Here is a 26,227-nt window from a genome sequence, read left to right as displayed (position 1 = left end):
TTTGGTGATGTGAGAAACCAGCACGGCTGGGTCGCCGAGCGCGTCTACCCTTGACTGAGAACAAATCAACCAGTCATCCAGGTAGGGGAGGATATGCATTCCCCTGCTCTGAAGTAGGGACAGTGCTGCCACGACGAATCTCATAAAGATTCTGGGAAGTATGCATCCTTTAGATCGATTGTTGTGAACCAATCGTCCCGTCTGATGCTGTTTAAGACGTCGGATGTGCGCAGCATACGGAATTTGAAGACCTTGAGGTGGTCGTTCAAATGTCTCAGATCCAGTATGGGGCGAAGCCCACCCCCTTTTTTTGGGATGGTGAAATAGGTGGAATAAAACCCACTGTTTTGTGAAGGTGGATCTAATGGCTCGATGGCACCCTTTTTCAGGAGGGTCAAGACCTCCTGGCATAGTGCCAGAGCTTTGGCCTGGTCTTTTACTATAGTCATTTTGACCCCTTGAACTCTCGGCGGTCTGCATCTGAATTGTATGCTGTAACCCTGAGAGAGGGTGGATATAACCCAGGGGTCCGATGTTACCACTTCCCAGTAGGCGAGTTGTTGACTGGTGACATGTCCGACCGCCGGAGTGGAGTAGTCAACGTCTGCCTCCACGCCCCCTACGGCCCCTGGGGGGGGGATTGTACCCCGATGTGCCTGTGCAGCGTCACCAAAGAGCTGTCCCGGAATCACTGGGAGAGTGCAGAGGGCCCTCCTGCAGGGATCTGAGAGTGGTGACTGAGCCAACCATACCTGACACCTGGCAAGAGTTAAAGACGACATTAGTCTGCCCAGCTCCCTGGACATGAAAGCAAATGCCTGGAGCGAGGCCTCGCTTAGGCTTTGCAGTGATGGGTCTGCTCCAGAAGACTGAAGAGCCTGAGACTGGGCCAGGATCAGGTGAGATAATTAATTGCCTATGCGTGCAGCCCATGCTGCAGCATCATAGCTCTTCCCAATGAAGTCATCGGTCAAACGACACTGTGGCCGTGGACAGTGAGCGTCGGGTCTCAACGCCTCGTCCGGCGAAAGGATCAGGGCCGCAAGGGCCTGTTCGATTGTTGGCATGCTGACCAGACCCTGACTGGACGCATCCTGAATCTCTACAGCTCCTCAATAAAGGGAGCTGAAGGTGGAACAGTGAAAACAGCAGAGGGGGAGTCTAAAAAAGGCACTCTGCATCCGTACTTCAGATGGCGCCGTGTCCCACCCCAGGCGGGCTAGCGCCATTTTTATCGCAGGCTTGACCATAGTGGAAAGCACGTCCTCCTCTTGAAGCTCCGCGGCCGGGGACAGCACCAGAGGCTGTGGCTCAGGAGGAGTAAATGAGGCAGCAGAGGCGAGAGCATCAGCAGGCCGTGCCTCAGGCAGTTGTAGGTTATAGAGCAAAGCCTTAATCTTAGCAAGCTCTGAAGGACCACAATGGAAATAAGTATTTTTACTTTTGTGTTATCCTCCGCAATATTTATATGTTTACATGTTATGTATATGTTTTTATTGCAAAATAAATCAATACAATACAAAAAGAAGCCAAGGTGCCCACTCGATGCGCCAAGGGGTCCACCTTCTGGTACTTGGGCCTACAGGGAGCCTCAAGTGACGGCTGCTTAGGGCGCTTCCTAGACTTAGGAGGCAGAGCGTAGTCACTCGGTGCTGGGGGCAGTCGAGAGCCCAAACTGCTTTCCAGCTGAGCAAGCCTAGCAGTGCGTCAAGCAAACAAAATGAAATATCCGCGGCGGAGTCAGGAGCGAACATACTCACCCAACCGCGTTCAGGTAATCAGCAATCAAAGCTGAAATAAACAAGCTACAGTGCAAATCAAAAGCGTACAAAAACACCAAATAAGTATCACACTTGCAACAAAACGATACTTATTAGATCGCTACAAGGCGAGAAAATATCCATATGATCACGGTGAAACTTATAATTAGAAGCTGCTGGCTGCCGAAGTCCGAGCGAACTCACTCATAACCGGTTTAGTTGAAAATACTTTACTTACCTTAAAGCTTCGAGACAATCAGCACATAAACATGACCGCTGTTTATTCTACTTACCTAAATATGGATTAGGTGACGGTAAACAAGCAGTGTCGAAGTACCAATACAGAGCCAAGCAACCAAAATGAAATATCCGCGGCGGAGTCAGGAGCGAACACACTCACCCAGCCGCGTTTAGGCAATCAGCTGAAGTAAACAAGCTACAGTGCGAATCAGAAGCGCACACAAGCACCAAATAAGTGTCATACTTGCAACAAAATGATACTTATTAGATCGCTGCAAGGCGAGAAAACACCCCTATGATTGCAGTGAAACTGAAACTTATAATTAAAGGTTGCTATCTGCCGAAGTCAGAGCGAACTCACTCAGCAATCAGCTGAAGTAAACAAGCTACAGTGCGAATCAGGAGCGCACACAAGCACCAAATAAGTGTCATACTTGCAACAAAACGATACTTATTAGCTCGCTACAAGGCGAGAAAACACCCCTATGATCGCGGTAAAACTGAAATTTATAATTAGAAGTTGCTAGCTGCCAAAGTCAGCGAACGTACTCATAAACGGTTTCTTACCTTAACCAAATGGCAAATCGCAGTCTTAAGAGGGCGAAAAAACGCAGCTCCAACCCGTTAAGGGTTTGTAAGACTCCAGCGATTGCTCTTAGAAAAATAATATAACTCGAAAACCTGCTCTGCACGAGAAGATGCAAGAGAACGCTTCCGTGGTGAACGCACCTTAAGTACCGGTGCAGTGACATACGTCACCCCTGTCGCAAGCGACTTTGTTGGTATACACACTCGAACTGCATGCGCATGTGATGGACATCCGGGTGCTTTAAGCATCGCCTCTGGCGGTCAGGAGAAATGAAATAGAACTACAGTTAGGGAAAGTTTGCTCATGAAGCGGCTTGTAAGCAGGATGCTTATAAATACAGTACTTTCCTTACACGATCATTTGAAGCTTGCATTTGTAAACCTGCTTACTAGTTAAGCCATTTCCCAATGCATTATCAAAATCACTTGGCCATTATATCCTATGACTATTAAGCTGACTATTAAGACGTTTCATTTGAACTGATTCTATGCATTCTAGTGTTTGGGAGGTAAATCAATCATATTTGCATTCTCCTAAAACATGAACTAGACTTTTTTTTTTTTTTGACTTTCCTACATACTCATTGTCTTAAATACATCAGTAACTCACGAACCAATCAAATCAAGACAGTTACACAGGTCTTATATATGTATGGTATCTTGCATTGTGGGGGGATTGTATGAGTGTATGTTTTTACCTGAAAAGAATTGAAGAATAGCTCACAGTACATGCGTAGCTCCCACCCCAGACCGGTAAAAGTGTGTGGCATCCCCACAAACACAATGTAGTGCACCCCAAACACCAGCACCAACACCAGTGTGGATTTCGCCAGTTTCCTATACAGAGAGAGAAAGGATGTGGTCCATTCTGATCATTGTGACCATTATTATGCACTGTTCCCTCAGAATCACGGAAGACATTTGACGACTCAAAACGATCCCCCTTTTCTCTGGATCAAAAGTACCAGCTATTTGGAATGCACTTGAAAATAATTTTCTAAAGACAAATCCAGTGTTTTATCATCTGTTAGAGCCCGGTCTAGGTCAGGCCACAACATGCACAAGAATAAAGGTGTGCCAAGACCAAGACTGCATTTGCTTTGTATTTTATTCTCACTCATAGTGACCATCTTATCCTGAAACTTGCTGAAAAGGGAGATGAGCCATCTAGCCTGGTGCCTGCTATCCCAGAGGGGCCCTTACCCCAACGCATAAAAAGGGATCACTCTGTCATCAGAGCACAACTTCTCCATGACCGCTCCCCACTTATGACATCCTGGGTCAACGGAAGATAGAAAAAAGAATGGGCTCAGTCTTCTACACATCTGCGTGAGTTCATAAGCCTCTGGCTCAGGACCTGGAATGTTGTCCATGGGTCCGCTTAAACCATCTGAGGACCAGCTGTGGGAAAACACTAGACACGAGCCTTTCTGCATCTTATTGGTGCCAGAGATGATGATGAATGTCCATGTGGTGTGCTGCAAACAATATAGTGCAGGAGTGTCCACTCTATAAACCATCACATGATTGCAAGGGCCTTATCGACCTTGACGATGATACAGCAGCATGGTTTGGCAATTGCAATGTCCCCATATAACCTAATTGAAGAGTCATACGAATGAACAAACAAACTCTTGGTTAAAGGACCCGAGAGCTGTCAAGTCACCTTTATGATGATAACAGTCCTTTATGCTTCTGGTACCTCCCTTGATGCAGTATTTATATTAATTCAGGATATTTTTTTATTGTCCAGCAGGCTTTCTCTACTTTAAACCTCTCATTAAAATCCACCAAGACCAAGGTCATGTGGTTCAGTAGGAAAGGTGTTGTCCCCCTCCCAGCCCAAAATATGACCATGCTCAACAGACTTTTCCTAGACCAGGTCACTGAATATAAATACCTGTGTAGATGGTTAGATAGCACTCTATCCTTATCACATCATGTCAGTAGGTCACATTTTAAGGTCAAATCTAGAATTGGCTTCTTGTATAAAATGCACCCCACTCTCTCTCTCTCTCTCTCTCTCTCTCTCTCTCTCTCTATATATATATATATATATATATATATATATATATATATATTAGTGTCTTGCAAAAGTATTTATCACCCTTGGTGTCTGTTTTATCACCCTGTTTTGTCGCATTACAAGCTGGAATTAAAATAGATTTTTGGGGGGGGTTAGCACCATTTGATTTACACAACATGCCTACCACTTTAAAGGTGAAAATTTGTTTTTTATTGTGACACAAACAATAATTAAGATGAAAAACAGAAATCTGGAGTGTGCATAGGTATTCACCCCCTTTCGTATGAAACCCCTAAATAAGAGCTGGTCCAACCAATTCACTTCATAAGTCATATAATTAGTTGATTAAGATCCACCTGTGTACAAGTGTCACATGATCTGTCACATGATGTCTGTATAAATCAACCTGTTCTGGAAGGACCCTGACTCTACAACACTACTAAACAAGCAACATGAAGACCAAGGAGCCTCCAAACAGGTCAGAGACAAAGTTGTTGAGAAGTATAGATCAGGGTTGGGTTAATATATTATATATAATATTATTCTAGATTTGACCTTAAATTGTGACCTACTGATATGGTGTGTGTGTGTGTCTATATATACAGTATATATATATATATATATATATATAAAACATTTTTTTTCCAAACTTTGAATATCCCAGGGAGCACCATTAAATTCATTATAGCAAAATGGAAAGGATACGGCACCACTACAAACCAGATACGAGAAGGCCACCCACCAAAACTCACAGACCAGGCAAGGAGGGCATTAATCAGAGATGCAACAAAGACACCAAAGAGAACACTGAAGGAACTGCAAAGATCCACGGCGGAGATGGAAGTATCTTTCCACTTAAAGCCGTACACTCCACAGAGCGGGGCTTTATGGAAGAGTGGTTATTTTCTGGCCATCACTTAAGAAAACACGTTTGGAGTTTGCCCAACAGCATGTGGCAAACTCTCTAAAACACATGGAAGAGGATTCTCTGGTCAAATGAGACTAAAATTGATCTTTTTGGCCATCATGGGAAATGCCATGTGTGGCGCAAACCCAACACCCTGAGAACGCTATTCTTACAGTGAAGCATGGTGGTAGCAGCAGCATCACGCTGTGGGGATATTTTTCATCTGCAGGGACAGAAAAACTGGTCAGGACTGAAGGAAAGATGGATGGTACTAAATACAGGCCAATTCTGGAGGAAATCCTGTTTGAGACTAGGATGAAGGTTCATGTTCCAGTGGGACAATGACCCTAAACATACTGCTAAAGCTACACTGGAGTGGTTTAAAGGGAAACATTTAGATGTCTTGGAATGGCCCACAAAGCCCAGACCTCAATCCAATTGAGAATCTGTGGCATAACTTGAAGACTGCTGTACGCCAACGCAACTCATCTAACTTGAAGGAGTTGGAGCAGTTTTGCCTTGAGTAATGGGTAAAAATCCCAGTGGCTAGATGTGCTAAACTAATAGAGACATACCCCAAAAGACTTGCTGTTGTAATTGCAGCAAAAGGTGGCTCTACAAAGTATTGACTTTTTTTTTGGGGGGGGGGGGGGTGAATACCTGTGCACATTTTCTGTTTTTTTTTTTTTTCATCTGAATTATTGTTTGGGTCACAATAAAACAACAATTTTCACCTTAAAAGTTCTAGGCATGTTGTGGTGCTAATCCTCCAAAAATCCATTTTAATTCCAGCTTGTAATGCAACAAAACAGGACAACCACAAAGGGGGATGAATACTTTTGCAAGATACTGTGTATATATATATATATATATATATATATATATATATATATATATATATATATATATTAAATAAAAGCCTGCAAGGATGTACTCCAGAAGTATCCCTCTGCTATCCAATTTGCTACAGATGCCCCCTTTAAAACATCACTGTACTCTTTATTCCTCTGTTATTTGGCCATCCTTACCCATCCGTCCAAACCCTCCTAGGTCTGTCTCCTATTTATTATTTGTGTCACTTGGTGCAAACTACTGCTTATAACATCCATGCTGCTCATCTTATTTAGTGTAAAGTATGGTAAACTTGTCCCCTTGTCAATTTTCAAAGACTCTATTATGGATATTTTCACTGATAAATGTAACTGTTTTCCCAACCATCATCTTCTTTTGGCTGCTCCTGTCAGGGATCACCACAGCAGATCATCCTTCCCAATTTTTCTGATCCACATTTGATTTGGCATAGGGTTTTACACCAGATGTCTTTCCTGATGCAAACCTTCCCAGTCTATCCGGGCTTCAGACCAGCACTAAGTATACACTGCCTTGTGCAACCCCTGGGCATTTTACCTAATCTGTCTTTGATCTGCGAGAGGAAACCGGAGCACCCGGAGGAAACTCACACAGACACAGGGAGAACATACAAACTCCACACAGAAAAGCCCCCATCGACTGTGAGTTTCAAACCCGGAACCTTTTTGCTGTGAGGCCACAGTGCTAACCACTGCACCGCCATGCCACCTGCTGTTCTCCCAACTGTAATATCTGTAAACTTTTAATGTTGTCTCAGGTATACTGTTTTTCCCCCTTCTCTCGCTTACAGGTTATATTTGCTACTTCTGTTCGTCTGTATTGTTGTATTGTTTTTGTTGCACTGCCTGATGGTGCTGTTTGTTAGCTATCTGTTTATCTATTGGATGTTTGTGTATTAGACTGCATGGCACTCGTGTTACCTTTTGTCATCTTTAGCCCTTACCCTGTTTCCTCAAGAGGCCTTTTGCCAGTTGACCAGTGTAAATATGAATCCTGTTCTTAGTGACTTTCCTGGTTAAATAAAGGTTACATAAAGAAAATACGTAAACAATAAACATGACAATGAATCCCATTGTCCCACTATACCATTTCTACTAACAATTTAATATTACTTAATGTCACTCTTCTGATTTAAACACTTATTTTTTGCTAATCTGTTGTTTTGACTATTTTTTTCTCATTCAGCAGAAAAACAGCACAAAAAATGAGCGCTTTGAAGACCCCATTGAAGTAAATGGCTTTCAGTACAACACTTGGTCTTCTGTAGTTGGTCCCTCTTTGAAGGATTAATTAATGAACAAATGCACAGATGGATGAATGAATGAATGAATGAATGAATGAATAGTATATTTTCAAAACAAATAACTGAGGTATTGTGCAGTTATAACATTATGGGTAACAGGGAGTGATCTAAAATTGATAGCAACAGTGCTGACGTGTAGTACTATCGTACCTACAAAGTCATGTAAATATGCAAGAAACAGTACAGTATTTGGCAGAATACAGCTATCTTTCCCTTTCTTCTACTGATCTATGCATATACTTTATATATACATTTCCACAGTACAGCTTGTGGCCAGAGCTACAGGTGACCAGTCCTCCAAAACTGGGTATAGCCTCCTTTCATTTTCTTGTACCTTGGTGAGTTATTGCTTGTGCATTTTACATGAGTTATTACCTCGCCTGTGATGGAGTAAGTGGGGTAAGGTATTGTAATCAGTGAGGTTTGTTACTTGCTGATCTGTCTGTTTGTCCATTTGTTTGTTGGTGCTCTAGCGCCGTCATTTCTTGACCAACCTTCACCAAAATACACAGGACAACTCACTAGGGTCACACAAAGACATCATTAGTTTTTGGTGGGTCAAAGGTCAAAGTCACCAAGGTCAAATCTTGTAAAAACACCTAATCGGCCGTAACTTCCATTTCTTTGTGATTTTCGCAAGTATCGTGTTCTGCACAACTTTTCGTTTGTTTTTGTGTGTCTGTCTGTTAACAATCTAGCGTCTAGACAGTTACACCAATTGACTTCAAATTTTCACGGTACGTGTGCAATGGTCCATAGATTACCTGGTTAAATTTTGGGGGTAATCGAGTTAAAGTGAAGGTCAAGGTCACCGGAAAGCTCAACCTTTCGGTCAAAATAAAATTTTCCATTATAATGCAAAAACGGTTGCCGATAGACAGATGTTTACTATTATGAGCATATAGGAACTCCCATATGGCCTTTCATTTGGCACCATGATCTTTGACCTTGAGTGATCTTGAAAGGTCAAACTCAAGGTCACGGATTTTCAGAGGGCTGTAACTTGAAAACGGTTGATGGTAGACAGATATTTACCATTATCAACTTATAGGAAGTGCCATATGGGCTTTCATTTGGCACCATGATCTTTGACCTTAAGTGACCTTGAAAGGTCAAACTCAAGGTCATGGGTTTTCAAAGGGCTATAACTTTAAAATGGTTAATGATAGCCAGATATTTACCATTATCAACATATCAGAAGTCCCATATGGACTTTCATTTGATGCTATGAGTGACTTTGAAATGTCAAACTCAAGGTCATGGATTTTCATAGGACTATAACCTGACAGCTGATGATTGAGAAATATTACCATTATCAAAATATAGGTATAAAATAAGTGCTGCCGGGTGAGGTTTGTTTTGCCTGGCAACACTTGTTCATATAACAATACTGTGGTGTCTGTTAGCTTGTTGGTTTAACACTGCTTTTGCTATGTTGTGCCTATGGGCTTGCAATGTGCTTCTTATAGTTTGGTAATTGGCTCTTACTTGTCATCTTTTTCTTTAGGGTTGGTCTGTTTTTCAGTGCTTTCTCCTCCTTCTAGCCAACCTTTGGTCCTGTTTAGCTGCATTGTAAATGTATACCCTATTTTCTCTTCATTTGGATTGGATTTACTGCATTGATTGATTATTTCCCCACCAAAACAACCATGCTGCAAAAGTTCTGCTCAAGCAGATGGTGTTTAAATCTCCTGGAAGCCAAGATGGGTGATCTTAAGGACGCTCAACAGAGCCGTTTTCATATCTCAATGGCTAATCTTTCTTCTTAGCTATTACCAGATAGCACAATACTAGTATGTGTATATCAGCATCTGAGAGGTTCTTCAAGGCTGAAAATAACCTACAAGCTGAAACATGATATCCAAGTCCTGTCTCAGGAGCATCACAGGTACCCCTGACAAGCTCTAAACTAGCTGTTGTAGCTACTCTAAAGATGCAGTAGGCTTGGATGGTGCAAAGCAACCTTTGCTTATAGGTCAAGAATTTCACTGATAGCTTTTAAGGGAGATTTAGACAGGCCTAAGCTCAATCACACCCTGCCACTGATACCTACGTCATGTTGCTGGTGGTCAAATGTCCACTGCTGCAGATGCATTAGCTAATTTACTGCTAGTGTTGCAAAATCTGACACATCTGGAAGGGGACTGACTGACACATTACTAGTGGCAGTGTGACATAAGGGGCAGGATATGGGGCGAGTTTCTGCTAACTTGGTTTATACATGGGCAGCATGGTGGTGTAGTGGTTAGCACTTTTGCCTCACAGCAAAAAGGTTCTGGGTTCGAGCCCAGTGGCTGATGGGGGCCTTTCTGTGTGGAGTTTGCATGTTCTCCCCATGTCTACATGGGTTTCCTCCAGGTGCTCTGGTTTCCCCCACAGTCTAAACACATGCAGGTTGGGTCTAAATTGACCGTAGGTGTGAATGATTGTGTGTCTCTATGTGTCAGTTCTATGATGACCTGGTGACTTGTCCAGGGTGTACCCTGCCTCTCGCCCATAGTCAGCTGGGATAGGCTCCAGCTTGCCCGCGACCCTGCACAGGATAAGTGGTAATGGATGGATGGATAGATGGTTTATACATGTCGTGAAGTGCTATTGGAATGATACGTGTTGCCTGATTAACCCTCCTTTGTGTGCCAGGGTCGATTTTTGGTCCAGCAAAATAAGAGGCCTTAGAATGGTGGATGCATTATTTGGAATCATAAAGCCATCACAGCCAAATAGATAGTTTGCATGGCACCTTTAGTATACCACAATCAAGTTGTGTTCCAACACCCACAAGAGACCTGCCTGCCTTCCATCATCCTTGAGTAGGAGGAACCTCTGTCTTCTTGACAGCATGAAGTGAGCGATTTCATGCAAATTATTTGCTCGGGAATCCCCTCAAATTAAATCAGTTCCCAGCCACAGAATGGCCTGGGTTTTTTGTTTGTTTGTTTGTTTTAAGATATTACAGAAATAAACATATATTACAATGACCAAATTTCAGAGGGAACTAAATTTCACCAATTTTATGAAATCAAAAGGCCATCTAGCTTTAAGAGATTTCATTTACAACACTGTTTGTTACATTACTAGAAAATAGAATGCTTCATAGGTATGTTTAGAGTTAAATCAGGTTACATTCTTACATTTTGTTCCTGGTTACGGTTGAAGCCATTTTCTATGTTTTAGATATTTAAACTGTATTATGACATAAATGTCAAACTAGTACTTACAAGTTGAATGAAAACATTGATTACTGAATACTGTAATTTCAGCATGACATGACCACATCTATCCTGGTGGCTTGTGCTTCCATTCATGTAATTTCTTTCAGGGACGAATAACTGACAGCATCTCCTCTGGTATTTTTGTTGCTTTGTTGTAGCTTCAGTTTGCTGTGAGTAACTTTCATTTTCTCCATGAAATGTTTAATATTCTTTATTATTCTATCCACATTCACTGAATATGAGCAATCGTGCGCTCTGATTGGCTACTCTACTACTAGGCTATCAGCTCATATACCGTGAGTAGAGAAAAACAAAATGGTGGAGCATGTTGCTGAACCAACCAAGGATGAAATAAAAACTCCGCTCAAAAACACCCCCCCCCCTCCAAAATACAAAAAAGCAACAAAATATGGAATGAAAGTATTTGATGGCAAGAAAGTATTTTTTTCAAGAATTATTATAGCATTTTTCACAAAGTGCTATTATCATTTCACTGGTTTGATTACATTCTTCATCTTTAACTATTAAAATTTGTTGGGTTTTTTTTTTTAGACTGGTTCAAAAGCTCAAAGAAGTTTGAAAATTACATAACTGAATGTGGCAGCAGGGGCGTGGTCAAGCGCCGGTCTGTGACAGGAGGGCGGAGCCAGGGAAGGTGAGTGGCAGAATCGCTACACCTGACGGTGATTAACCTGTGTTTTGTGTGTTTTCCCAGTAACCGCTCCCTATTTAAGGAGGCAGAGGGAGAGCAGAGGGAGCGCAACCCAGGACCAGAACACCGAGTGTGTGTGTGTGTGTGTGTGTGTGTTACGGCGCTTACGAGAAACCGGTGATCTAACTGAAAAGTTACGAAATAAAAGCCTTGTCTATACCTGAAGCATTGTCCTGCCGTCCTCTGTGCTCCACCCACATGCCGAAAGCGCTACAGTGGTGCCGAAACCCGGGAAAAGGTGGAGCACCAAGCTTGCAGTCCCATGGAATCCTCCCCGTTCGCGGACTTGGTCCACGCCCTCGCCACGGCTCAGCAGAGCCAGCACCAGGCACTCATCACGCTCCGAAAGGAGCAGGAGCGCCGCTTTGAAGCCCTGGTGCTGGCCCAGCAGGAAGATCGTGAGGCGTTCCGGCATCTCCTCGCGTCGGCGGGGTCCACCAGCACCCCGGCCGCGGGCCCGTCTCCCCTCACCATGACCAAGATGGGCCCGCAGGACGACCCCGAGGTGTTCATCACCTTGTTCGAGCAGGTCGCCGAAGCCTCGGGGTGGCCGATGGAGCAGCGCGCGGCGCGCCTCCTCCCCCTCCTGACGGGAGAGGCGCAGCTGGCCGCACTACAGCTCCCCACCGACCGCCGGCTGGCCTACGCAGACCTTCGCCGGGCCGTCCTCCAGCGTGTGGGGCACACGCCCGAACAACAGCGCCAGCGCTTCCGCGCGCTGCGGATGGAGGAAGTCGGTCGGCCGTTCGCGTTCGGCCAGCAGCTCCGGGACGCCTGTTGGCGGTGGCTGAGGGCCGACGATCGCGACGCCGAGGGAATCATCGATCAGGTGGTGCTGGAGCAATTCATCGCCCGCTTACCAGCCGGGACCGCGGAGTGGGTCCAGTGCCACCGCCCGGCGTCGCTGGATCAGGGCGTAGGACTGGCGGAGGATCATTTGGCGGCTGTTCTGGCGGCAGGACGACCGACGACGTCGTCTCTTCTCTCCTCTTCTCTCTCTCTTCCTCCCCCCCCTTCTGTGTCCCGTCCTCGCCCCATTCCCCCACCACGGAGGCGGGGGCTGGCTCCACCCCAGCCGGACTGCCGCACCCGTGGTGCCCTCCCGTTTCTCCCTTCTGTGTCTGTCTCTCCCCCCCTCAGGTGAGTGAGCCCCAGAGCACAGCTGCAGAGGGAAGACCCGGGCCGGTTTGCTGGCGCTGCGGGGAACCGGGCCACCTGCAGCAACAGTGCGCAGCAATGGAGGTGGGCGCGGTGGTGCGGATCCCCGACGCGCCAGAAGCTGCCCTCGATCAGGCCGGAGCGTATCGCATACCGGTGAGTGTACAAGGGGCTACATATCAGGCGTTGGTGGATTCGGGTTGCAATCAGACCTCGATCCGCCAAAGTCTGGTGCAAGACGAGGCATTGGGGGGAGCACAGGGGGTGAAGGTGTTGTGTGTGTGCACGGGGATGTTCACAGGTACCCTTTGGTGTCGGTCCACATATATTTCAGAGGGGAAAAATCTATAGTAAAGGCGGCGGTTAATCCTCGCCTTACCCACTTTTTAATTTTGGGGACTGATTGGCCGGGATTTCAGGGTTTGATGACGCACCTAGTAAAGAGTGGGTCCTGCCGTTTGACAGGGGGAGGTCCCGGTGTCGCTTTGGCTGGAGCAGCGGTCGCAGAGCCGTCTACGTCATCTCCGCGACAGAGCGAGGAGCCGCCGGCTCCTCCTCTTTCTGTTGGGGAATCCCTCGTGGATTTCCCACTAGAACAATCGCGAGACAAGACTCTGCGACACGCGTTTGACCAAGTGAGAGTAATCGATGGTCAAACGCTCCAGCCAAACGCCACCCCGTCCTTCCCCTATTTTTCCATTTTGAAGGATAGATTATACCGAGTGACGCAGGACACTCAGACAAAAGAGCGAGTCACACAGTTATTAATTCCAAAGAGCCGCCGGGAATTGGTATTCCAAGCGGCTCACTTTAATCCCATGGCTGGACACCTAGGGCAGGATAAGACACTAGCCCAGATAATGGCCCAATTTTATTGGCCGGGGATTCGCGGCGACGTCCGTAAGTGGTGTACGGCGTGCCGTGAATGCCAGTTAGTAAATCCAGCGGCCATTCCAAAAGCGCCCTTGCGCCCCCTACCATTAATCGAGACCCCATTCGAAAGAATTGGGATGGATCTCGTCGGGCCATTAGATCGGTCAACACGAGGGTACCGCTTTATATTGGTTCTGGTGGACTATGCAACGCGATACCCGGAAGCAGTGCCTCTTCGCAATATCTCAGCACGCAGTATTGCAGAGGCCCTCTTCCACGTCATCTCCCAGGTTGGAATCCCGAAAGAGATTCTGACTGACCAAGGCACCTCGTTTATGTCACGAACACTGAGCAAACTGTATGGGCTACTGGGTATTAAGCCGATCCGCACCAGCGTTTATCACCCACAAACGGACGGCTTAGTTGAACGGCTCAATCGCACCCTCAAAAATATAATCAAAAAATTCGTAAGTGAGGACGCACGTAACTGGGATAAGTGGCTCGAACCCTTGTTATTTGCAGTGCGAGAGGTCCCCCAAGCCTCCACGGGGTTCTCCCCGTTTGAATTATTATATGGGCGTAAGCCGCGCGGCATCTTAGATGTACTGCGGGAAAATTGGGAGGAGGGACCTTCCCAGAGTAAAAACGAAATTCAGTACGTTATGGACCTGCGCGCAAAACTCCACATGCTCACCCACCTAACTCAGGAGAATTTGCGGCTGGCCCAGGAACGGCAAGCCCGCCTGTACAACAAGGGCACGCACCTTAGAGAGTTCACTCCGGGAGATAAGGTACTCGTCCTGTTGTCCACGTTGAGCTCCAAATTAATCGCCAAGTGGCAAGGACCCTTTGAGGTCACACGGCGAGTCAGGGACGTTGACTATGAGGTAAGGCGAACAGACAGGGAGGGGGCACTACAGATCTACCACCTCAATCTACTTAAAGTCTGGAATGAGGAGGTCCCCGTGGCGTTGGTGTCGGTAGTTCCAGAGAAGGCGGAGCTGGGGCCGGAGGTTCAAAAAGGGACATTGGCATCACGTACCTCTCCGGTCCCCTGTGGAGACCACCTCTACCCGACCCAACTCACGGAGGTCGCCCAGTTGCAGGCCGAGTTTTCGGATGTGTTCTCACCCCTGCCCGGTCGCACTAATCTCATAGAACACCACATAGAGACGCCCCCGGGGGTGGTAGTGCGTAGCTGCCCTTATAGGCTACCCGAACACAAAAAAAAGGTGGCTCGGGAAGAACTTCAGGCCATGCTCGAAATGGGCATCGTCGAGGAGTCCCACAGTGACTGGAGCAGCCCGGTGGTCTTGGTTCCCAAGGCCGACGGGTCGGTCCGGTTCTGTGTGGACTATAGAAAAGTCAATGCGGTGTCTCAATTCGACGCGTACCCAATGCCTCGTATTGATGAGCTGCTCGATCGACTAGGCACGGCTCGCTTTTACTCGACACTGGATTTGATGAAGGGATATTGGCAGATACCCTTGACTCCATTATCCCGGGAGAAAATGGCCTTTTCCACACCGTTTGGCTTACACCAGTTCGTCACACTTCCGTTTGTGCTGTTTGGGGCGCCTGCTATGTTTCAGCGGCTGATGGACAGGGTCCTCCGGCCCCACGCCACCTATGCGGCCGCTTATCTCGACGATATTATCATTTATAGTAATGACTGGCAGCGGCACCTGCAACACCTGAGGGCCATCCTTAGGTCGCTGAGGCGGGCGGGTCTCACTGCCAACCCGAAGAAGTGTGCGATTGGGCGGGTGGAAGTACGGTATCTGGGCTTCCACTTGGGCAACGGGCAGGTGCGTCCCCAAATTAATAAGACGGCAGCAATTGCGGCCTGCCCGAGGCCCAAGACCAAAAAGGGGGTGAGACAGTTCCTGGGGCTGGCTGGCTACTATCGTAGGTTTATACCTAATTATTCCGACATCACCAGCCTGCTGACTGACCTCACTAAAAAGGGGGCGCCAGATCCGGTCCAGTGGACGGAGCAGTGCCAGCGGGCTTTCTCTGAGGTAAAGGCTGCACTGTGTGGGGGGCCACTTTTACACTCCCCTGACTTCTCTCTCCCTTTTATGTTGCAGACAGATGCGTCGGACAGGGGGCTGGGGGCCATTTTGTCCCAGCAGGTGGAGGGGGAGGATCGCCCCGTCTTGTATATCAGTCGGAAGCTGTCGGTGCGTGAGGGGCACTACAGCACGATTGAAAAGGAATGCATGGTGATCAAGTGGGCGGTCCTCGCCCTCCGTTATTACCTGCTGGGGCGCCCTTTCACCCTCTGTTCGGACCACGCGCCCCTCCAGTGGCTCCACCGCATGAAGGATGCCAACGCGCGGATCACCCGTTGGTATCTGGCACTCCAACCCTTCAACTTCAAGGTGGTCCACAGGCCGGGAGTGCAGATGGTTGTGGCGGACTTCCTCTCCCGTCGGGGGGGGGGGGAGTCGGCTGCAGGCCGGACGGGCGCCTGGCCTGAGTCGGGCGGTGGGGGTATGTGGCAGCGGGGGCGTGGTCAAGCGCCGGTCTGTGACAGGAGGGCAGAGCCAGGGAAGGTGAGTGGCAGAATCACTACACCTGACGGTGATTAACCTGTGTTTTCCCAGTAACCGCTCCCTATTTAAGGAGGCAGAGGGAGAGCAGAGGGAGCGCAACCCGGGACCAGAACACCGAGTGTGTGTGTGTGTGTGTGTTACGGCACTTACGAGAAACCGGCGATCTAACTGAAAAGTTACGAAATAAAAGCCTTGTCTATACCTGAAGCGTTGTCCTGCCGTCCTCTGTGCTCCACCCACACGCTGAAAGCGCTACACTGAAATATCCAAGGAAGAATTAAATAAATGTCTAAAGCTATTCTATACCTCAGCTCAGGCTTGTAGTACGGGTACTTGAGTCCAGGACTTGTGCCCTAATTTTAAGGACTCATGACTCGACTTGGGCTTGAGCACTTGGACTCGGACTCGTACATTAACTGTATTAGGACTCGGAAAATAGAGATGAGGACTCGGATTTTTTCTTTATTTTTTTTGTAACATGCCATAATAATTTGGCATAAGATATTTATATCTACATTAATTTTGTAACAAATTCATGTAAGTGTGTCACACCTGTGTGCCTTGGCGCGTGCATCAGATAGACTCTCAGGCATGCTCCGGAAAGCACATGTGCCAAGTGGACTCTTGCGTGAGCCGTAAACGACTTGCGCCTGCACAGGATTAAAGCGCAATCAGCGCGCCAATATAAAACCTGTGAAAACACACTTACTTTGCAAAGTATTGAGTTGCATTGCTGACACATTACCGTACTTTATTTCCTTGTTTGGTTTCCTGATCCCTGATTTCCTGTTTCTCGTCTTTGATTCTGCCGAGTCTATGATAGCCCATTTATGCCTCGCTCAACCTATTGCCTGTTTTACGCTTTTGCCTGCCATTCTGGATTGTTTACCTTCTTCACTTGGATTAATAAACACACCTTCTGCACTTACATCCGTCTCCCAACCATCTCTGACAGAATACTTCACACTCCCTGATAAAGAGAAGCACATTCACCTGTTCATATGTCATGTTCAGGAACAAACTAATGTTAATGGGGCTAAAACAGCCACCATCAAATGGTACAGTTGGAGTCTTGTTCTCAGACTCGACTCAGATCAATAGTGGACTCGACTCGAATTTTTTTTAATGACTTGGACTTGACTCAGACTTGAACACTGGGGACTCGAGATTGGACTCGGACTCGAGGTTTAGAAACTCGATTACAACACTGCCTTGGCACAACAGCAAGATGGCACTTTCTACAAAAAAAACCCCAAAAAACACTAAAGTCAATTCGTGCAGCCATCGATAGGTTTTTAAGAAGTCCGCCTCAGCATAAATGATTGTCAAATGCTTTGTAGAAAGTTTTTAATTTATCAAATTTGTAAAAAATAAAAATGTCTGTTCCTCAAAATCCAGTGAATGTGGATTGAATAAAACAGTTATTCTACTCAATCTCGTCGTACTTGGTGCTATGCGCCTCGTCGGCTATCAGCGCATGTACGACTTGATTTCATGGAATAATTGTTAAATGTAGCTTGTGTTTGAAGATGATGGTTTCCCTGCATGACTAAATGTTTGCCAGTATTTGTCTGAATTGAATTGCAGTATTTATTTATGACTGCAAATATAATTGAACGTTTTTGATTGGAGGTGAGGGTGACCTATTTCTTTTAAGAGGACAGAAGCAGGGCATGGCTCCAAGTAAGAAATCTTGGTACTACATCAACACAACAAATGTACTGTAGATTTAGTGTTATATCCAGTAAAAATCTCACAATTTAATGCAAAACATGAACAACTACACTACTCAACAATTCATTGCTACCAGGGTGCCCAGGCTCACTGCTAACTTGTCACCATGTAGCACAGTTCTCTCCCAAATGCCATGGTATTGTCCAGGTTGACTTTCACACATGCAAGTACATATGTATGGTTTAAGTAATTAAAAAAACAAAACAAAAAAACCCCAACCCAATATCAGTATATTTTGTTCACACCACCACCACCACTAAGTTAGCAGAAACATGAATATCCAGGTTTTTGTGTTGTATGGCCAGTAAATTAATAGTTGCAGCATTTTATTATCGCCTAGAGGTACACACTAGACTAATTCCAGCTTGTGGCATAATGTGAAACTGTGCCAAGTTGTTACACAGAGGAATGCTTTTGGATTCTGTAAATAATGAGCTCTGCCATCTGTATAAACCTGGACTAAAGTTATTTTGCATAACTTTGAGTAAAGTTGAGAATTACTTCTTGCATGTTTCTTCCTGTATCACATACAGAGGCAATGCAGATGTAAGGAATGCCATGTGCCATGTACACATGCTCTCACTTTCAAAGAGATGTAATTCTCAGTATTACACTGTATCTAAAGCAATAAGTAGTACAGTACTTCTGTGAAATTTTGAAAGATGAGTAGATAAAGGTAGGTTTTGCTCATGCTTTTCCACATACTGTATATGGTAGAGCTATAGCAGTGGTTCTCAACCTTTTCTACTTTAAGGCCCACCTATTCATACTTGTACCAAGCCGGGGCCCATTAAAAAAGATCCCCAATTATTTTGGCTTATCTATTCTATTAGAATCTAATAATCTATTGTAAAGTGTATTAATGGGATGCAACATCACTCCCTGTTACAGATGGGAATTAAATAAATGCAATGAAAACAAACTGCCTTTAATTGTAGGTATTGTATTTAAAAGTGTATGGATGTGCCAGAAGCCAAACCATGCATGCAGGGCATTCTCAGCCAAAAGGGATTAATGATCCAAAAGTGGAGTCTGGTCCATTAACACAAGAACTTATTGCCATGTTTGTGTACAAGCAAGCAAGTTATTAAAACCAAGAAGTACACTCAAAAGAAGTGGATATAGAAACCACTCAATGGGATTAGATCCTTACATGCAGAGCTGGCCCGTGGCATAGGCAATATAGGCAAATGCTAAGGGCGCTGCATCCATCCAGGGGCGCAGAAACGAGGGGAGAAAAATTATGACTTCCACTATTCTGAAAACGAGTCAGCATTATAATGTCTTAGCCTAATTTAATTGTACAGCAAAGCATGTAGTCAGGGTGCGATTTGTCAAAAAAGGTGGGGTGGGGTGTGGTGGTGGTTGTTAATCATGAAACAATAAGCGCTCAACAGTGGTTCGCCCTGTCTATAGAGATCTTGCAGTCACGTGACCGGAAAGTACACAACCGCCATCTTGTCGGTCAAAAACACCGCTGAATACTGCTGCACTTGTGTACAGAATGGATCAATTTCAACCGACGGACTACACGGCTCATTTTTCTAATGAACAGATAACTAGATACATGTCTAAAATAAACGATCTACAGATTTGTGACCCTTATGGCTTACCGGACGGAGTTTTCACGACCGGATTTTGAACTGTCAGCGGAATACCCGGACGTGTATAATTACCTTATTAACTTTCCCTCGCTGTTCAGTGGTGAAGCACTGCGTGCCTATAAATCTCTGGACAGTTATCTTTACAGAAATTCAGGATTTGTCAGAGACTCAGATGTGGCATCTTGTAAACAAGAATCCTCATTGGATGGGTAAGTCACTTAAGTATTGAGTATAGCACTGACCAGCCGATTATAGAATAGAATAAGGTAATTCCAAATCGTCCATCTTGTTTACATGGATCTGGCGTTGGAGAGGTAGAGGCTTGGCAGTGGAGATTTGAGTGGCTGTTTTCTGAGCTTAGTCAACAGGCCGGCTCTGCCTGCAGCCTCGCTTTTGCTTCCGCTCCCGGCACCGCCTCCTTTGCTTTGCTTCCGATAACAATCCACGGAGACCCCACTGGTCTCACTATCTCGTCCGGAATGTTTTTTTTTTCTCGTCCGGAATGTTGTGCATGTGATGGAAATCGCTACAAACCGTCATTTTCTGCTGGAAACTAATGTCCAGTAAGTCCATACGGTTGTTGTGGATATTGAAGTCCGATACAGACGAACAACACGCAAAAATACACACAAAAAACATAAAAAACGTGCACAGGTAGGGAGAGCTTGTAGCCGCAGCCGTTGTAGTAGAATTGTATATAGTAGGGTTTTCCAGAAGAAAAGGTAGAAGTAAAAGCAGAAGTAGAACCAGAAGTAGAAGCAGAAGGTGGAATATGGCATTTGACCGACAAGATGGCATCTGTCACAATCTGGATCGGCTGTGATGTCACATGCAAGTGCTCCATAGTGTGTCTTCGGGCGCGCAAGTGCACATCCGCAGCTATTCTCTGTTTTGGCCAATTGCCTAGAGCGCAAAGTGTGTCCAGGGGCGCCAAGGGCGACCAAAACCCCACCAAAAAGGAGGGATGGAGTTATTGAATGGAGATGTTACCAAGTGCATCAGTGGTGTACAGTGTTTTCAACCACTGTGCTGCCGAACTCTAGTACCGCGGAACACTAGTGTGCCATGAGAGATCACCAAGTGTATCGTGGAAAATTATAGAATGACTGTATATTGTAAATATTGGCAACAGTGTTTTAGTTTCAGTCAACATTTTCTATTGGTGATGTGCCTTGAGATTTTTTCATTGAAAAAAGTGTGCCCTGGCTCAAAAAGGTTGAAAAACAAGTGTAGCCTACGCAGTAGTGGTCGGTGATTTCCTTATGCCTACTAAAAATGCACAATGATAGGTTATAAGGGGGGCGGGGGGAGCGGTGTTCATCGGGGAATGAGAATGGCTATCCACTGCAAAAAGTAGCCCAGACTACAAGTGCTTAAATGAAGAAATCCAAACTCTCGGGTGCGCAAGGGCGCAAACGAAGGCTACAGGAAGAAACAAATAGAGCCAAGTATAGAGGTAAGTCTGATCTAATTTCTCATATCAACCATTATAGTGGCAAATTAATATTTTAGATGCCTGAATCAATGTCTGCCTAGCTAACTAGATGCAAACAGCAATAGACTTCAATAACAAAGTACCCATAATAGCACTTTTGTTTGAAAATACAGCCCATTGATGTCCTAATAGGGTGCTTAAGTTTGCACAATTTAGAATTGTAGAATTTTTTATTCATTTAATTTGTTAATTCTTCAGAGATGACTTAACTTTTAATAGCAAAAAATAAACTAAAAATAATTTCTTGTTTATTGTCCATGCACTACACTTTGAACAGGGTGCGGAAGAGTTTTTGCCCATTATATGGAGATATGTATTGAATTTGTGTGGTCATTTTACTTTGTGACACTTTATGTTAATAATGATAACAATAATAACAATAATGAAAAAGATAAAAATGACTTCTTGTTTATTGTCCATGCACCATACATTGTTTAATAGTAATAGAATAGAGTGATTAGATTAAAGTGTTATTTAGATATTATTAGAGGGTTTTTTCTTGGGGGGCGCCAAAACTCAATCTCGCCTAGGGCAGCCAAAGACCTAGAGCCGGCCCTGCTTACATGCTAACAAAGAAGGATTTTTCTGATGAAAGAAAAATTTACGAGCTAAATTTGACATTAGTAGACTAAAATTTGATCATATTGTAGCTGTAATTACATACAAAGACAATAGTTATGCATACTATTAATTAACTTTAAATGTGAAGATAATTAACAGATAATCAACAGATTTTAAGGTTTTTTTTAAAGATTGTGTATATTTTTAGTCTTTTGTATTTGTAATTATTTGTATCTGTACATGCACGCCCCCACCAGCTCTGCTGATCAACTTCATCTCATCTCATTATCTCTAGCCGCTTTACCCTGTTCTACAGGGTCGCAGGCAAGCTGGAGCCTATCCCAGCTGACTATGGGCGAGAGGTGGGGTACACCCTGGACAAGTCGCCAGGTCATTGCAGGAGCATGATAATATACAAATGGTTAACAAGCTAGCAGCTAGCATGCTGCCATTACCATGTTAGCATGCTAGCTGCACTTAAAAGTTTGAAATTGACATTATGGTTTCCTTGCAGCTCAACTTTATTCTGTTTGTGAATATCGTGCGAGTTCTGGCCACCAAGATCCGAGAGACGAATGCAGGCAAAGTGTGCTTGCTGAGCTGTAGCAGAACAGCTATCATGCTAACATACAAGGGCGAACATGCTAACACCTCGCTTGCTAACAGCAAGCATGATAATATCCATCCATCCATCCATCCATCCATCCATCCATTATCTGTAGCTGCTTATCCTGTCCTACAGGGTCGCAGGCAAGCTGGAGCCTATCCCAGCTGACTACGGGCGAAAGGCGGGGTACACCCTGGACAAGTCGCCGGGTCATCACAGGGCTGACACATAGACACAGACAACCATTCACACTCACATTCACGGTCAATTTAGAGTCACCAGTTAACCTAACCTGCATGTCTTTGGATTGTGGGGGAAACCGGAGCACCCGGAGGAAACCCACGCGGACACGGGGAGAACATGCAAACTCCGCACAGAAAGCCCCTCGCCGGCCATGGGGCTCGAACCCGGACCTTCTTGCTGTGAGGCGACGGTGCTAACCACTACACCACCGTTCCGCCCGCTGATCAACTTATCGTGTTTAAATAAAGTTATTCATTCATTCATTCATTCATTCATTATGAGCTGGAAAATTATCCATCTGTTGAGTTCCCCGATGTCTCAAACTACCTGGTGCTGCAGACATCGTTCTACATGGACACAGATGAAAACCTGGAAGAATATGGAAGAGTACAACTTTTTATACATGGCTGGGTTAAAGATCTGGGCATCAGGACACTACAAGATAAATCCCAGAGGTGGATAAAGTACTGAAAAATTGTAATTAAGTAAAACTATCTTTACTTTGCTTAAATTCTACTCAAGTAAAAGTACCCATCTAAAAATCTACTCGAGTAAAAGTAAAAAAGTACTCAATTTAAAATGTACTTTGAGTAAAAGTTACTAAGGCTACGTTCACACTGCAGGCTGAAGTGACTCAAATCCGATCTTTTCGCCCATATGTGACCTGTATCCGATCTTTTATTGACAATATGAACGACACAGATCCGATTTTTTCAAATCCGACCCAGGCCGTTTGGATATATGGTCCTAATTCCGATTCCTATCCGCTCTTTTCATATGCGACTTCAGTCTGAACCGCCAGGTCGCATTCATCCGACTTACACATCATCAACAAGCCACAAACGTCACTATTCTGCGCTGAAGTAGGCGGCGGGTCTCTCAAAAAAAGTTACAACAACATGGCGCATAATCACGGGCGCAGATAGAGGGTGGGACTCGTCCCACCCAGATTTAAATTCACCTCGTTCGGTCCCCCCCCACTTATAGGGAGGAAAAAACGTCTATGCTATCTTTCTTTGCATAAGGCAAACCTCACGGAAAAAGACTAATTACCATTCGGTTTATTGAGGTGCACAGCAGTGTATACATAGTTGCAACAACTCACATAAAACCAAGACTGATATTCGGTTGGTTGAGCTGCGCAGACTGCACAGGTTGTGAGCTCGAGCTTGGTTGCTATGGTAACCCACAACAAGTTTGACAGGCATATCGGGGTTGGGGTTGGTTTGCTGGCAGCTTTGTCCCCCCCAGTTTTTTGTCCCCCCCAGTTCAAAAAACGTATCTGCACCCCTGCGCATGACATCAATGCGAGGGACGCTTCGGGCTGTGAAGGTTCTGAATCTTCTCAATGGAAGGACGCAGAGGTTAGGGAGCTGATTTCCATTTGGGTGGATACAGCTATTCAAGCTAGATTGGATGGGTCATACCGCAACCGGGCGGTTTTACTTCCGTAAACACTGGCCATGCTCACTGCGTGTGACGTCGTCATATCCTGCAATGCGCATGCGGAACACTTTTAGGTCGCTTTTCGTTCATACTGAGGATCACATACAAGTCGCATATATTTGTTAATGTGAACGACCTCACAAAAAAATCGGATTTCACAAAAAAATCGGAATTGAGCATTAAGCCTTGCAGTGTGAACGTAGCGTAAGTTACTTTCAATTATTTGATGTAAAAAAAGAAAGGACAAGTCATAAATCAAATTGTTTTAATGAACTATTAGTCCACATAATAACCTTTCAGGCAGTATAATGTATAAAGCTTTGTTTGGACTACCCCATAAAACATTTTCAAGTACAAGTGGCATAACTTGTAAATTCTATCATCCATTTTTTTCTTTACTGACAAACGCCAGCTATTAAACCCACTAAAGCAGACTTACTAAATGACACATATGAAACGTAAACCAACCAAACTCAAAGTGTCCGGGGCTCTCACGATTTAAAGACAGCGAAGCGATTCCTTAGTAACACTGTGCTCTTCCTTATATAGAAAATATAATTGACAAATTAACTGCATAATGTTTACAACCTGTCGAGAGGTAATGTGCAAACTATTTTGAGACCACCCCAGAAAACATTTTTAAGCAAAGTGCCAAATTCTGAATTGTATGGTCCAACTCGGTCCGTGTACTTTTTCGTTCATTCATTATTCTATTTTGGAATGAAAGATGAAATTTAAAAAAGGGTGCAGCTTGGTGTTTTATTTAAAACAATACAAGCAGAAATGGTTCTATTTTGTTTTCGAAATGTATTGCCATCATCAAATAGTAGTATTAGAAAAGTGGACAACATTTCTGATAGTTTTCTTATTTTGTAATATTCATTTATTCCTTTATTGAATTTCATATGCCTCCATATGCGGCTAGCCCCGCGCCTCGGGACGAAGAGCCACGGTGCTCGGCTTGAGTTTCGTTTTTCCATCGGCGGCTCCAGCCCGACTTTGGACGCTCGTCACTCGGGCAGGGGAGGTCCCAGCCTCCCCAAACTTGCCAGCCAGCGTCCTCTGCCCTCTACCCCAACGAAGCAGCGCTGCCAGGGCCCATCAGCTCCCAGCCAGGGGACCTTATTTTCCCACGAGGCGAACTCCGCTCCGTGCCTTAATGAGAGCCACCTACACAGGGAGTGTTCAATTAAATAAATAAATAAATAAATAAATAAATAAATGACTCCCTCCCACCCACAGCACGCTCTCCCTTGACCCCGCAGTGACTTCCGCTCCACCCCGCTCGGGACCCTAACCTGGCGCACCAGTAGGGCATGGGCACCCACACTGAAGCCCACCCCAACCCAGGGGCGGATTGAAAACCTTCTGCCTCGCGGGCCTCCGAGTCGCACTGGCCCTTGGTAAAACCGAAAGTTGGGACTTTGCCGTTTTAACGCCTGATGCCCATGGTAACACTAGGCAGTGGGACTTTGCCATTTTTCCACCCTGACGCCCATGGTAAAACTGAGCAGTGGGACTTTGCCGTTTTTTTCTGAACCGTGGGAATATGCCTCCAAAGACGCCATGTCATACGGATGAGAATAAACAAACCATAATGCTCCCAACCCACCCACAAGCTTAGGCTTCCAGGTCACCCAAAACCTCATCTCATCTCATTATCTCTAGCCACTTTATCCTGTTCTACAGGGTCGCAGGCAAGCTGGAGCCTATCCCAGCTGACTATGGGCGAAAGGCGGGGTACACTCTGGACAAGTCGCCAGGTCATCACAGGGCTGACACATAGACACAGACAACCATTCACACCTACGGTCAATTTAGAGTCACCAGTTAACCTAACCTGCATGTCTTTGGACTGTGGGGGAAACCGGAGCACCCAGAGGAAACCCACGCGGACACGGGGGGAACATGCAAACCCCACACAGAAAGGCCCTCACTGGCCACGGGGCTCGAACCTGGACCTTCTTGCTGTGAGGCAACAGCGCTAACCACTACACCACCGTGCCACCCCACCCAAAACCTAAGTTCTAAATAAACTAAAACGCAATTCAGAACGGCATTTTTCAAAATTGCTTTTTCCCTTTTTCTGTTGTTCAGTGACTCATTTTCAATAACTAAAAATACATCAAAACATGGCTCTGGATTCCATTTCACAAGTCTTACACAAGTGTAAAAGTTCATAAACGAGTCCTTTTTCATTTCTCATGTGACTTCCAAAATAGAATAATGAATGAACGAAAAAGTACACGGACCCAACTCAAACACCACAATAAAAAAAGAAAAGAAAACCAAAATCAAACAAAGTATCCAAGACAGTGAAAATGTTTTGA

General features: G+C 45.2%; 1 protein-coding gene across 1 annotated transcript in view; it reads right to left on the bottom strand.

Annotated features, from left to right (window-relative positions):
* The window catches only part of pth2rb (parathyroid hormone 2 receptor b), a 158,825-nt gene that overhangs the window by 30,190 nt on the left and 102,408 nt on the right, over positions 1 to 26,227 (bottom strand). The window contains exon 15 of the mRNA XM_060911211.1: positions 3,287 to 3,425. Coding sequence (XP_060767194.1) covers positions 3,287 to 3,425 — 139 coding nt within the window. The remainder of the gene's footprint in view (positions 1 to 3,286; positions 3,426 to 26,227) is intronic.

Source organism: Neoarius graeffei, chromosome 27 (genome assembly GCF_027579695.1).
Source record: "Neoarius graeffei isolate fNeoGra1 chromosome 27, fNeoGra1.pri, whole genome shotgun sequence".
NCBI classification, from domain to species: domain Eukaryota; kingdom Metazoa; phylum Chordata; class Actinopteri; order Siluriformes; family Ariidae; genus Neoarius; species Neoarius graeffei.
The sequence above is the reverse complement of the archived record's forward strand: the minus strand, read 5'-3'. Positions and strand labels throughout refer to the sequence as shown.